General features: G+C 51.2%; 1 protein-coding gene across 7 annotated transcripts in view; it reads right to left on the bottom strand.

Moving 5' to 3' along the window:
• The window catches only part of hdac5 (histone deacetylase 5), a 66,692-nt gene that overhangs the window by 13,465 nt on the left and 40,034 nt on the right, over positions 1–13,193 (bottom strand). For all 7 annotated transcript variants that reach the window (XM_064314082.1, XM_064314079.1, XM_064314080.1 and 4 more), the window contains 8 exons: positions 12,998–13,131; positions 10,271–10,402; positions 8,986–9,098; positions 6,033–6,152; positions 5,314–5,548; positions 4,607–4,824; positions 3,272–3,568; positions 224–389 (listed from right to left, as the gene is read on the bottom strand). In XM_064314082.1, the coding sequence (XP_064170152.1) occupies positions 224–389; positions 3,272–3,568; positions 4,607–4,824; positions 5,314–5,548; positions 6,033–6,152; positions 8,986–9,098; positions 10,271–10,402; positions 12,998–13,131 (1,415 nt within the window). The remainder of the gene's footprint in view (positions 1–223; positions 390–3,271; positions 3,569–4,606; positions 4,825–5,313; positions 5,549–6,032; positions 6,153–8,985; positions 9,099–10,270; positions 10,403–12,997; positions 13,132–13,193) is intronic.

The raw sequence follows: 13,193 nt of genomic DNA on the forward strand, positions 1-13,193 counted from the left end.
TTCCTCAGAAGATCATGATGAACATTCCCTTGTGCCTTCGGAGCTGAACACACCCATACACGGCTACTCTCTTTCTGTTTATGTCACTGTGCAGCAGTAATAGCCAGCAATGAAATAATCAGCAACACATAAAACAGCCAAAAGAGCGCCATTATTCAACCACTATGATAACGGTTACTAAAATATGGTTCCGAAAACTTTATATATGCTGTTAGTGTCTAACCTGTTGTGAAGAGGTGCTTGACGGGTGGTTCACCAGTGGGGGCGCCCTTGAGACTGGCTGTGGCAGGGGAGGACTGAGCCCTTCCCAGGGGTCTGTGGGGCATGCCGGTGATGGACAGGGATGCCTGGAACACGTTTAGCTGCTGCAGGTGTGGCTGGTCTGAGAACTGCAGAGAGAAAGACCGGGGAAATATAAGCACCTAAGCGACTGCTGACAAACAGCAGTAATATCCTTCCTTATAAAAGGAGCCGTTTCGATCCTGGATGCTGATTGGCTGAGACCATGTTCGACAGCGATTATAAATCCGATAGAGTAACAGTGATTTAAGCATCCTGTTTGTATACCGTATCACTACTTCCAAATAACATTACAAAATAAATAATACTGTCTCATCAATTCATTGTTTCTGTATATTGTAAGTTTTATAAAAGCAATACGGCACTCGAGGCTGTGCTGCATCATGAATACAGTCACGACTAGAGGGGGTAGCCAGCACTCCGCTTCACGTCGTGCCTAACAACAGCCCTCGTAGCCGTGACTGCATTCACGATACAGCACTGCCTGTCCAGCCATATGCTTAATTCTCACGTCAGCGATGCTGTCGGTTAGCACTTCAATGATCATGGTTTGTGCGGTCTATGAGAACCGGGATTGCAATCCGACGGTCGTTTTACAGGAGTTCTGACAAATAGCCAGACCACTGGTCCCTCGTTCCACAGCGCAGCCGCATCACCACACGGTCAGCGAGCCAGATCTCACCGTGAGCTGCACCGTTCTGCCACAGCGCTAATTTCTCGTGCCATCAATTATTCACCAATGATATGAAATTCTCAGATAACAGCATGCTGTGAAATGAAAGTAAACGTCCGCAAAGGAATGTTTGTAAAAGAGCGCCCATATTTGGAACTGTGGTGAGATGAGGACGGCGTGGTGCGTGGCACACGCACCCGCCCAGAAATAAGGAGGGAAAAAAAACGGCATTCTGGGTAACAGAAAGACGGCTCACGGAACAGACACCGTAGACGCACGAGCCAGGGAGCGGCGGATCCGCTTAGCGGGGCTGGACGGAGAGAGTCTGGGCTGGGCGAGGGGGGTGGGGAGGATCAGAGGAGGAGACAGTCGGGGGGGTGGGGTAGAGGGGGGGACATGTGGGGAACTGCACCTTCCTTTGCCTTTGCGGCGGACGACAGTTGTTCAGGAACCTCGTCTTACTCTTCGAGCTCTGGGAGGCGAAAGCACTCAGGGACAGGGACATCGGAGGGGGGGGGGGGTTGGGGGGGCGAGGGAGGCGAGCAAGTTCTCTGCGCATCGCTCTCAGCCTATCAGGATTGGCTCCTCGCCGGCTAGCGGAGAGAGGAGCACATTTGTATTCCGGGCGCAAAGCAGACGAGCAGAGCGGCGGGAGGAGGAGGGGGGGGGTCACTTCCGCATCTCACTTGAATGTTTTTCGAGGGGGGGGTGCCATCTCTACAAACTGCCCCCGACCCTCGATCATCCGCCATTATCAAAAACATTTCCCTTATTTTTCTTTTTCTTTTTTACCCCCGGTGGGCTGGAGTTGAGTATAAGAAAAGGGGTGATGGGGGGGGGGTGGAGGGAGTGGGTGAGTGTGATTCATCACTGGGATGAGTCAGACATGAGTCCATTCACAGCTACTCACTCGAATGTGAAAAAGCTGTGAGGAGGGAGGAAAGGAGGGAGGAATGGAGGATGTGTGTGGGTGTGTGTGTGAGTGTGTGTGTGTGTGTGTGTGAGTGTGAGGGAGAAAGAGAGGCAGCGGGGGAGAGAATGAGGAGAAGAGAGATAGAGAGACGTGGTCTGAATTTAATCAGAAGTCGCCTTCTGGCTGCTTTTTCTGAATGATTTCTCCGTGAGGGAGGGGTTCCCGCCTCTCTCTCTGTCTCTCTGTCTCTCTCTCTCTCTCTCTCTCTCTCTCTCTCTGCATGTCGGAAGCGGTGAGCTCTCATTGATGAAATCGCAGCAGAAACTAGCGCAGCGACAGCAAGACAGACTGGGCGCTCGAGAACCTCGGTCTGTCCGGCTGTTTCACAGCTATTTCTCTCTGTCCTCGTCAGCCCCAGCGCTCCAGCCAAGCTGGCTGTGATGTCATCACGTGTGACAACCCACTGTCTGCAGCGTGACTGTATAAACTGTTCGAATCGTCTTCGTTGAGGAATTAAACCAATACGATAAGGTCATTACTAAAAATTCTTCTTGCATAAAAAAAAAAAACATTAGTAAACAATCTCATCAAATTGTTCTATATTGTGTATCATGATATAAAAAATTAGAGGCATAAGCGCTCATCTTTGAACTCTCAGTTCGGGGGTTCCCAAACTGCAGTCTGTGAAATAAGACCTCAGGAAAAGACAAGAAATACATATATTTTTAAATTAACTAATTTATCGACTTTCTCAGTCAGACTGTTCGTTGCAGCCATTTTAGGGGTCACAGCAACCCCAGCCCCAGTTTACCATTTCCCTCACTGTGTTTAGGAAAACGATCACACAAAATAATATAATAATATAAATGATAATCATAATATTGAAATAAATAAATGGTACATAATGAATCACGATTTACTGACTCACACGGTGACACACCGAAGGAAAGGATCTTCAACAAAATTTTATTCAGCATATTAATCAATCTATGACACCTTACATGACTGCTGTTCTGGCGGTGTAAATTGCCTATATAGAATCACCTCCCCCAGTGCTGAGCAACCTCTCCACTTTGCGGAATCAGAACATACCACATATATCAGGTAAACAGGAGGACTGCGAGTGATAAATAGAATGATAAATGTATTTCATAGCAGTTTATGTTTTATAACTTGTATACCAATATCTGAAAGTAGTAATGATTTGTCTTTGTGCATATATGTATAGTAAAGCTTTGCAATATCATGATAACATATTGAATTAAATACATTTGCAGGACAGTTCCATTTTCTGTAAGAGAGCACTTCCTGTTTCTGGAAGAGACCACTTCCTGTTCCTAATTACATACCTTAAGACCCTGAGGGTAAACGGGCTGCTCGCTCACCTGGCCATACAGACCGGCCTCTTCATCACACTCTCTCAGCTCGATGGCCTCGTCCTCCTCTTCCTCCTCCTCCACCTCGCTCTCCGTGCTGCCGCCCTTGGGGGCGACGGGCCGCTCCGGAGGGGGCGTGGCCTCCCGCAGGCTCTCCTGCAGCCGCTCGATGAGAAGCCCCTCCCCTTTCCGCTCCGGCCCCTCCCCCCTCTCCTCCTGCATCTCCGCCGTCTCCGTCAGCTCCTCCTCCGTCTCCTCGGGGTGGGTGGGGGGCTGGCGGGGCAGCTCGCTACCCTTGGACAGGATCTGGGAGGGAGGGAGGGAGGAAAGGGAGGATTGGGTGTAACATCGCTCTCATGTAAAAAAAAAAAAAAAAAAAAACGAAAAAACTTTCAATTTGCCAACGCAACTTTATACTTTAATCACATGGGGTTTTGAACCAGCTTTAATATTTGCTGAGTTGTGACATATATACAGCACAGACTGCTGGAGGAGAACTTTCAATGCAAAAAAATAAAAATAAAATTATAAAACGACAAAAAGTAGATGAGGTTTTTTTTTTTGGCGCTGATGACAATCTGGAGGCGCTGGTGCCACTAATGGGTGCCGAGCGGGACCAGTACGGTCCATGAAGCAGCGCAGACAGTGGGGACCCCATTCCTGTGGTAGACCAGGCTCCACTCGCACACGTAAGCGTGTGTCTGCGCTGAGGACAGGTCTGTGTTTGCAACACACGCAAACATGTCCGCCCATGAAATAAACCTGCAGACTCTCAGGGGGCTCCGCGCCGCGTTCCAGCTCGGGCGCGAGAGCGAGCGATGCGCTGTTCTGGCGGAGGCTCGAATCGCTCCGCGCTTACGGGAGCCAATCAGCTGCTGCTGAAAGACGACTCCTTGGGACGGAACGTCTCTGAAGTCGGGCGCCGAGTCGTTCTGGATAAGAGCGTCCGTCAAAACGCCAGTAATGTAATGCAGGTACCTACCTTTACTCAGGGATCAGAGCCGTTTGCCAAGAGTGCAGAGTTTACAGACAAAAAACAATAGACACACACTCTTTACAAAACATGAAATTTAAACAATCAGTGTAATGACACCCTCTCTGGCCACGCCCTAGGGAAGACTGTGTGGTTGAAAGTGGTCAGCAATTTCATGGTGTTTTTCATTCATTTCCAGTAAAGGTTTCTCACTAATTCCTGCTCTGCACAGGAGTGCCTGAAGTTTTCTCATTTTCATGGTTAGGCTGCTGCAGTCTGGGAGTTCACCTAGCGCTGACCTGCTGAGCGTGTGGCGCTCCTGTCCTTTCACTATTACACAAGTTAAGTTGTGTCTCGGTGGCGCCCCCTACCTTGTTGAGCTGGATGTGCTGCTGGTACTGCTTCTGCTTCTCCAGGAAGTGCTGGTGCTGCTGCTGCATGACCAGCTGCTGCAGGGCCTGGGGGCTCTGGGGCAGGGGGGCCGACTGGGTGCGGCTCAGCGGCCGGTGGCGAGGCAGCTTGTTGACCGTGCGCATGCTGGTGGAGACCCGCTCGCCCGTCACCAGCGGCGACTGGCCGTAGATGGGCACTGTGGGCGGAGACGAGCTGCTTTAGGACCGCCCACGCGGGGCAGCGCGGTTGCCGTTAGCGAAAGTTGGGGAACTGTAGATGACGGCTGACAGGCAGCAAGTGTGAGGATATGTGAATGAGTGAATAGGGAACGAATGTGGGAATTCACTCAATGAGTAAATGAATGGAAATGTGGGCAGTGCTCTGACTGAATGAATGAAGAGGGTTGAGCAGTGATTGGGGGAATAAAGGGGCGGAGCTCTGAGTGACATAATAAAGGGGGCGGGCCTCAGAATGAACAAGGGGGCTGGAGCACTAGGTTGCAGGAAAAAAGGGGTGGGGCTATCAGTCACAGGATTAAAGGGACAGGGTTCTCAGTGACAGGAGAAAAGGGGCAGTGCTCTCAGTGACTGGAGAAAAGGGGCAGTGCTCTCAGTGACTGGATGATAAGGGTGGCAGGTGACAGGATGGGCGGGAGCTTTAGAGGGACGGGGGTGGGGGCGGGTACCTGCGAGCAGCGCGCTCTGTTGGCGAGCCTGCTCCAGCAGCAGCACGTGCTGCAGCAGGGACGAGGGGCTGTGGCTGTTGGTGCTGGGGGCCTCGGCGTCCAGGGCCACCCCAGGGGGGAGGCAGGCCGGCAGGGAGGAGGTGCTCACAAACTTCCCCGTCAGCGCCCCACCCTGTCGCATCGTCTGGATGGCCTGACGCTCAGCCTCCTGCTGCGCCGACAGCTTCTGTGGAGCCTGGGGGGGGGGGGTTACCAAAGGGCAAAATCGGGAATGGATCTACATGTACACCTCTAGGGGCGCCCTGTGTGTGAGACAGGTGTGTTAGACATGTGTGTGAGACAGGTGTGTTTGAGAGGTGTGTGAGACAGGTATGTCAGACACGTGTGTGAGACAGGTGTGTTAGATATGTGTGTGAGACAGGTGTGTTTGAGAGGTGTGTGAGACAGGTATGTCAGACATGTGTGTGAGACAGGTGTGTTTGAGAGGTGTGTGAGACAGGTATGTCAGACACGTGTGTGAGACAGGTGTGTTAGATACGTGTGTGAGACAGGTGTGTTTGAGAGGTGTGTGAGACAGGTATGTCAGACACGTGTATGAGACAGGTGTGTTGGATATGTGTGTGAGACAGGTGTGTTTGAGAGGTGTGTGAGACAGGTATGTCAGACATGTGTGTGAGACAGGTGTGTTGGCCAGGTGTGTAAGGCGGCGCGGTACTCACGGTGATGTGTGCGTTGGCAGGAAGGCCCAGCGAGATGTTGGGAAGCGAGGGGGAGGTGTAGAGGCTCAGCTGGCTGGCCGTCCCGTCAGTGTTCATCATCTGGTGATGTGAGCGCAGTTGCTGGTGGAAAAGAGGAGACTGTGGATGAGATTCAGAAGCCCCTCCCCTCCCTTCCCCTCACCCGAGCAAAGCTGCATTTACACATCACTCGCCATAAAACTTCATAACACACTGCAGCCGTTCCCCACATGGGGACTTTTCCCTCCACAGGGACACTGTACAGTAGGAGGCGCCATAAAGTTAAACTGAGGTCCTGACTCACTGTCTGCTAAAGACAGCATGGCGGTTATCATACAGAGGAGGAGCTTCCCTAGATTGTTGGCTAAAAAAGCTCAATTTGCCTCTCTCAACCTGACCCCTAATCAGTCCCAGGATTGGCCAGCTGAATAAACTTCCCCGCCTACTTCTGCTGACGCATGGTGAGCATCCTGTACCTCTCTGGCTGCTTTGAGATCCATGAAAGGTGCTATATACTGTAAATGACTGCTCACATTAGTATCATCAACAATAAATGACTACGCACCCAATTCAATGTTTTTTTGAAGAGCAGCTCTGCTCACCCACATAAACCTCACACTCTAGATTCATTCACGACCACAAATAAAGTGTCAGGTTATGCAAGCCAGTCCTGTATTTTTATTTTTTTGACGTGATTGTTCTGCAGCATAATGCCTGTAGCTCTGGACAGGAAGTGGCAGTTGCTATGAATGAGCAACTCTCTGAATGAGCTGGCGCTTACTCTGCCTGCGTTTGGCTGACAATAGCGATGTCTGATGGCGCACTTAGTCTCCCGCTCGCTGTTTTTCCTCTTTTTTTTTTGTTTGACTTTTTCACAGAACGCAGCCTCTGACGGTGAGACGGCAGCGGAGTCGCAATCGGCGGTAATTAGCTGGAAGGCACTCGGCGAAAACAAGCCCACGCTCGCCGAATCTGACCGCCTCTCGTCTTGCTACGCCACTGCGATGATGTCACACCACGCCCCCTCCCCTCTCCTCCATCTCACACCCAGTAATTACCGCCCGCTGACGGCAGCAACCGCCGCCCGGAACGCAATGGCGACGCAGGGGCAACAATCGGCGGGGTAGTTCTGACGCCAGCGCGCGGCGGCTACTTAGCGGGGCATGCGCCGGGAGTGCCGTTACCGTTTCGCTAGTTTGCTGTTCCAAAACAATGACCGCACTCAAGCGGTCGGGGGCAGCAATCATTTTTGTTATTTTTTTTCTCCCACCGCCACCATATTAAGCGGGAGCTTTATACGCCCATGGTTACACATTGGAAGAGAACGAGCTGATCAGCAAGAAATGGTTGCGCTGTCCAAATGCAAAACAAAGCCTAAAAAAGGGACAGAATTGCTCATCTGGTACACTGTTAAAAAGAACTGTGGGAAATTTTATTTTAAAAAGAATAACAGGAACTGTCCTGCAGGAGTGACCAAGAATGATAAAATGTGAATCATTTCTGGGGCAGTTTGTGCCCTCATTAGGTCAGTGGGTCACAGTTAGTCAGTCAGTAATTCAGTCGGTCAGTGAGAAAACTGGCCAGCCATTCAATCAGGTAGCTAAGACAGACAGTTTTGCAGTCAGTCATCCGCTCAGTCAGATAGTCAGTCAATCGGGTAGTCAGTCAGGCATTCAATAAGTTTTGTCTCCTTTCTTCTGACAATCACATCCTAACAGGAAATACTGCGGTCCGAAAGAAATCATACTGTCTTCAGTTTTACACGCAGACATTAAGTAAAAAAATTAATAAATCAATAATTAAAAATCAGTAACAAGCCAGAAGAGTAACTACAAAACTCAAGAAGTTTAAATGCTCAGACCCCGTTATTTTATCCTGGTAACGAAGTACTAGGCGTTCTGTCTGTATTCTTCCCAGCAAACACGGGATGGGTCAGTAGACGCTCCTTGTTAAGGGGAAACGTTTAATTATGTGTGCATGTCTTTGCTGTATTCTAGGAGACAACACATGGACCAAGACACCACGGCAGCCTGGAACCTTCTGGTTACAAACATCACGCTGTATTCACATTGGGCCAAAGTGGGAGCATCAGCAGCAGTTTTGCCGAGCCCCCGTATCCAAACGAGTGCCGAATCCTGGGTCAACGGACCTGAAGACCCTGAATCTGACACAGAACTGTCGGCACACCCTCAGCCAATCAAAATGCGCTCGTCATAAAATGAGGTGGCTGATCTTTGGGTTGATGGGGTGAAGGCTGTCCCCCTCAAGAACAGGGGGAACATGGGGTGTGGGGGGGGGATGTGGAAAAGGAAGGGGAGGAAGACATCGTGAAGGAAGGGAAGAAGGTGAATGTGGGAAGGGTACACTGGGAAAGAAGGAATGTGAGAAACAAAGGGAAGGAGGAGAACCAGACAGGAAGTGGGGGGGGGGGGGGCTGTGTGTGAGTAAGCGTGCTCCTGGATGCTGGTACATATCTCTCTCTCTTTGCTTTTTAAAAAAAATCTGGTCACGGCAGGAAGTCAATCTCTCCATCGCCACCGCGCTCTCTCCCCCTTGATCATCACGTCAATGATTTAAAGCCAAAGCAACATGAAATGAAGTCAATAAAAAGAGGGTATTTTTTATATTCATTTTTACAATTCCCTTAAAAAATGAAAACAGCAAAACTACTGTGCTTTCGTATGAATACTGATAGTCACCGGGCCTTATTGTACACAATGCACTGCAAATCTCCCTGAATAACAGCATCTGTTAAATAAATGTATGTATAGATCAGTTAGCCCTTGTTTAATTAAGCCCTGTACATTCAGCTCCTTTGGACAGGACCAGACAGGGCAAAGAGGGTAACCAGCGGAGCGTTGTTTGTCCGGGGAGGGGAGGGGGAGGTGGGCGCGGGGGTGGGGGGGGGGGTGTACAGACGGACGCTGGCTCTCACCTCCGCGGGGATGTTGGGCACGGAGCCACCGCCTCCGTTCTCGGCGATGGCGGTGTTGGAGCTGTTGGGGGAGCTGGGTCCGGAGCCGGGGGCGCTGCTGCACATGGACGACACTGCAATGAGAGCGGCAGAGGCCGTGAGAACCCCCCCTGCACCGCCCTGCCGCATGGTTCCACCCACCGTGAGAAGCCCCCCTGCACCGCCCTGCCATGTGGTTCCGCCTGCCGGCCTAACAAAATACTGAGCGACTGGTCTGGCTTACCAACCCTCCAAAAGGGGGATGTGCCAGGGGTTAACAACTGACTTAACCTGCCGTTAAACGTCTACCTGTTGGGCTTTTGTGTGGCCGACCCTGAGCCTCAGTGTGGATGGGGGGGGGGGGGGACTAAATGAGACGGCAGAAGCAGCTCAGGGGGAGTGCGAGATATGGAACCAGTTAAGCAGATTTCTGGGGACCCCCGACAGGGCACAGCACAGGAAAGGAGAACGATGACGTACCTCTCCTCTCCCAGAACTCCGCCCCTGCCCCCCCCGGCCCCGTCCTGCAGGGCTTCGTGAATTAATCCGCTTAAGCCCGCCTGTACAGACGCTAAGTGTAAACCATCTGCTTATTCGCAGCGGCCCTCAGCAAAGGCAGCCATGAAAGCCCAGCCGTTCTCACCGGACCACTGCGTCTATTCTTGGCGCTCAGAAAAGGCCTCTCTCGGTTTCATTAGGAAATGAAAGAGGGAAACAATAACGTCACGGCACGCCAAAGCCGCGCTCTCCGCCCGACCCAGGACACGGGAACAGGCCAACCCTCTCACAAATCGACATACTAATGACTGCTGCTGCATGTCACATGCCACACGCGTCTCGAACATCAAACGTACATTAAAAAGGTTCCGCTGCAATATCTGCAGCACACAGGCTGCAGCTGGTCCTTGAGCCAGCCCGCCCGAATGCGCGTGCTGGGGCATCACTGTGGTGACAGACGCATTCGCGCTGGTGATCTGTTGCACGTCCACATGTCTCAACGCTGGCCAGCCTGTTAGCCAGCCTGTTAGCGTCTAAAGAGACTCCCACAGGCATTTGCAGTGAGCGCGCTCAGAACTGGCAAAAGGCAAGCCAGCCAATCGGAAGCAGCGTAGCAATGAATGCTTGCAGCGTTTAGCGCTCTCTTTTTTCCAGCTGCTTCCTGTCCCCGTTTTGCTCCCTTCCCCAGAGCTGGAAGGCCTGGCGGTAGGGGTTTCTGCATTAAGAGACAGTCATTGTGCCAGGCCCCGCTCAGGTGTGAAGAGCTCACCTGTGATCTCGATGGCCCTCTTCTTGAAGGTGCTGATGACGGTGCCGTCCTTCCGCCGGAGGAGCGGGCTGCTGCGCCTCTCCGCCACCTTCTGCTTTAACCGCGAGCGTACCTTCAGGTTGGGCTCCGAGGCTGGGGGGGGGCAAAGGGGTGAGGGAGGGGAGAGAGGAGAGGGAGGGGGTTAGGGATCGGATCCTTTCCGACACTGCAAAGCCACCCTGTTTGCTCCTGGACACCTGGTGCCCCCGCAAACTCGAGCAACGTCTTGTGCAGGAAACCAGCGGCCCTCAGGTGGCTACCGGTGATATATATAAAACTGCCAGCAGGAGGCAGTGTGAGGATAATGGGTTCCAGCATCGCGTGCTGCTGGGAGCCTCAAACAATCAATATATGCATGACCCCTCCCTCTTCACCACTGTACCCAATGACTATATATACAAACTGCATCTGGGTTAAAGCGGGAAGCACTTCCTGTGTGGCTCACTCTACAGACATTATCAGTAGTGTGACAATGTGGACAATGTAGCTGGGGTGTGGTGTGGGTTAGACTATACAAATAAAATAAAGCCAAGCCAAGCTCCACAGCTGTGATGGACAGGGCCTTCTGTAGCCATGGGGGAACACAGGAACAACATCAGGACCACGGACAGCATCAACTAGCCCCCATGTTACAGAACTAAAGTCACACAGGCAGCGTAACACACAACAGCACTGGCCAAACCAATTTTCAAATACCTCACATGCTGGTCCTTAAGGTGCACGTGCAAGACTTTCATTAATATAAAGCTTAAGCCTTAATGCTGGATGCATCAAGCCACAAATGTGCATATATACCTGCACTCCAAATAAAATTACCCAGAGTGCACTGGGAAATTGGGTCTGGTTAAGCAACATGGATACATGCAAACTTGTTCCACCAGTACATGGGGTAGAAGAAAATGTAAGACAAAATGGAGTAACCATGTGGCTGAAGTCTGGTCTGACCTTCAATGACGTTTTTAAGCTAACAATTTGTAAAACAAGGCTAAATTTTAAAAGTAGGTCAATACCAAAGATATGGAAATATAAAATACAGTTTAAAAAGACTGTAGGTATGCGGCCCTGACATGCTTAGTCAATGTGTCCCATAGTGTTTCGGCCTGCTCTGAAAAAGCCTTTGTACAGACGGGACCCGCGGTCACAGAGGTAGGAATGACACTTCAGTCCGTCTCTGACTCCAGGGACGCATGGCGTTTGGCAGCTGGTATAAGTCAGGGAGCTGTCGCTCGCCGTGTCCATTCTGGGAACAGCCAAAAGGGCAAAATCTTCGGTTGCCAAGGACGCGTGTCGGACTGTGAGGGGTCAGGAGGTCAGACAGATATGGTGAGGATGAACCGCAAACCTATTTTTGTAGGTGGGGAGTAGGGTGCAGAGCGGGAAGACTGTGTTACTGCCACAGGCTGGTTTTAGACAGCAGGCAGCCGGCTGGATTGTGAGCCGGTCTTTCTTTTCGTAGACGTGCGCACGTGTGAATATGTGCGTGTGTGTGTGCGCGCATGTGTGCACACATGTTTGTATGTGTGTGTGTGTGCGTGTGTGTGTGTGTGCATGTGTTTGGAAGAACAGTGTGTGTACGCGTGTGTGTGGAGGGAGTGTGTGTTTATAGCTGTGCTGTGTGCGGGAGGAAAAATAAAGGGAACAGAATGAAGGGAGAAATAAGAGGAATACAAAGGGATAACTCGAGAAAGACAGGGATGGAGAGAGAAAGAGGGACTGAGAAGTAGAGAGAAAGACGAACGGAACGAGAGAGAGAAAGAAAGAAAGAGACGGAGAGAGAAAAGGAAAGAGACAGGGGAAGGTTGGGGTGGGTGACCCTTATACTGCAGCTGCTCGCTGCTCTTAATGCACTTGCTGGTGGTGACTCATGCTGACTCAACCCTGCTGTCTGCACCCAGCTACAGAAAAACCATCTCCATCTGCCTCTCACATCCTTACTCCACCTCTCTCCACATCTCACATCCCTACTCCATCTCCATCCACCTCTCACATCCTTACTCCACCTCTCTCCACATCTCACATCCCTACTCCATCTCCCTCTAACTGTCACATCCTTACTCCACCTATCTCACAACCCTACTCCATCTCCCTCTGCCTCTCACATCCTTACTCCACCTCTCTCCACCTCTCACATCCTTACTCCACCTCTCTCCACCTCTCACATCCTTACACCACATCTCTCCACCTTTCACAACCTTACTCCATCTCCCTCTGCCTCTCACATCCTTACTCCACCTCTCACATCCCTATTCAATCTCTCTCCACCTTTCACATACTTAATCCACCTCTGTCCACCTCCCTCATCCCTACTCCATCTTCCTCTGCCTCTCACATCCTTACCCCATCTCTCTCACATCCCTACTTCATCTCTCCCATCTCTCTCACATCCTTACTCTACCTCTCTCACATCCCTACTCAATCTCTCTCCACCTTTCACATACTTAATCCACCTCTCTCCACCTCCCTCACATCCCTACTCCATCTCCCTCTGCCTCTCACATCCTTACTCCATCTCTCTCACATCCCTACTTCATCTCTCCCATCTCTCTCACATCCTTACACCACCTATCTCACATCCTTTACTCCATCTCTCTCACATCCTTACTCCACCTCTTTCCACCTCTCTCACATTCTTTCCCCATCTCTTCATCTCTCTCTGTCTTCATTCCACCTCTCCAAAACCCATCTCACCTGTTTTTCGCAGGGGGAAGTCGTCCTTGCTGTCGTAAGAGCCCAGCAGGGGGGGCAGTTTGTAAGAGGGGGGTGTCCCAGGAGTGTTGCTCTGTGGGGGGGAGCTCTGGTCCAGAGAGGTGTGGTGAGCGCCCCTGGGGACCCAAAAAAAAGTCAGTCACTTTTTAAGTGTTGTGAGGAAAATCGGTAACTATAC

Source organism: Anguilla rostrata, chromosome 17 (assembly GCF_018555375.3).
Source record: "Anguilla rostrata isolate EN2019 chromosome 17, ASM1855537v3, whole genome shotgun sequence".
Taxonomy (NCBI): domain Eukaryota; kingdom Metazoa; phylum Chordata; class Actinopteri; order Anguilliformes; family Anguillidae; genus Anguilla; species Anguilla rostrata.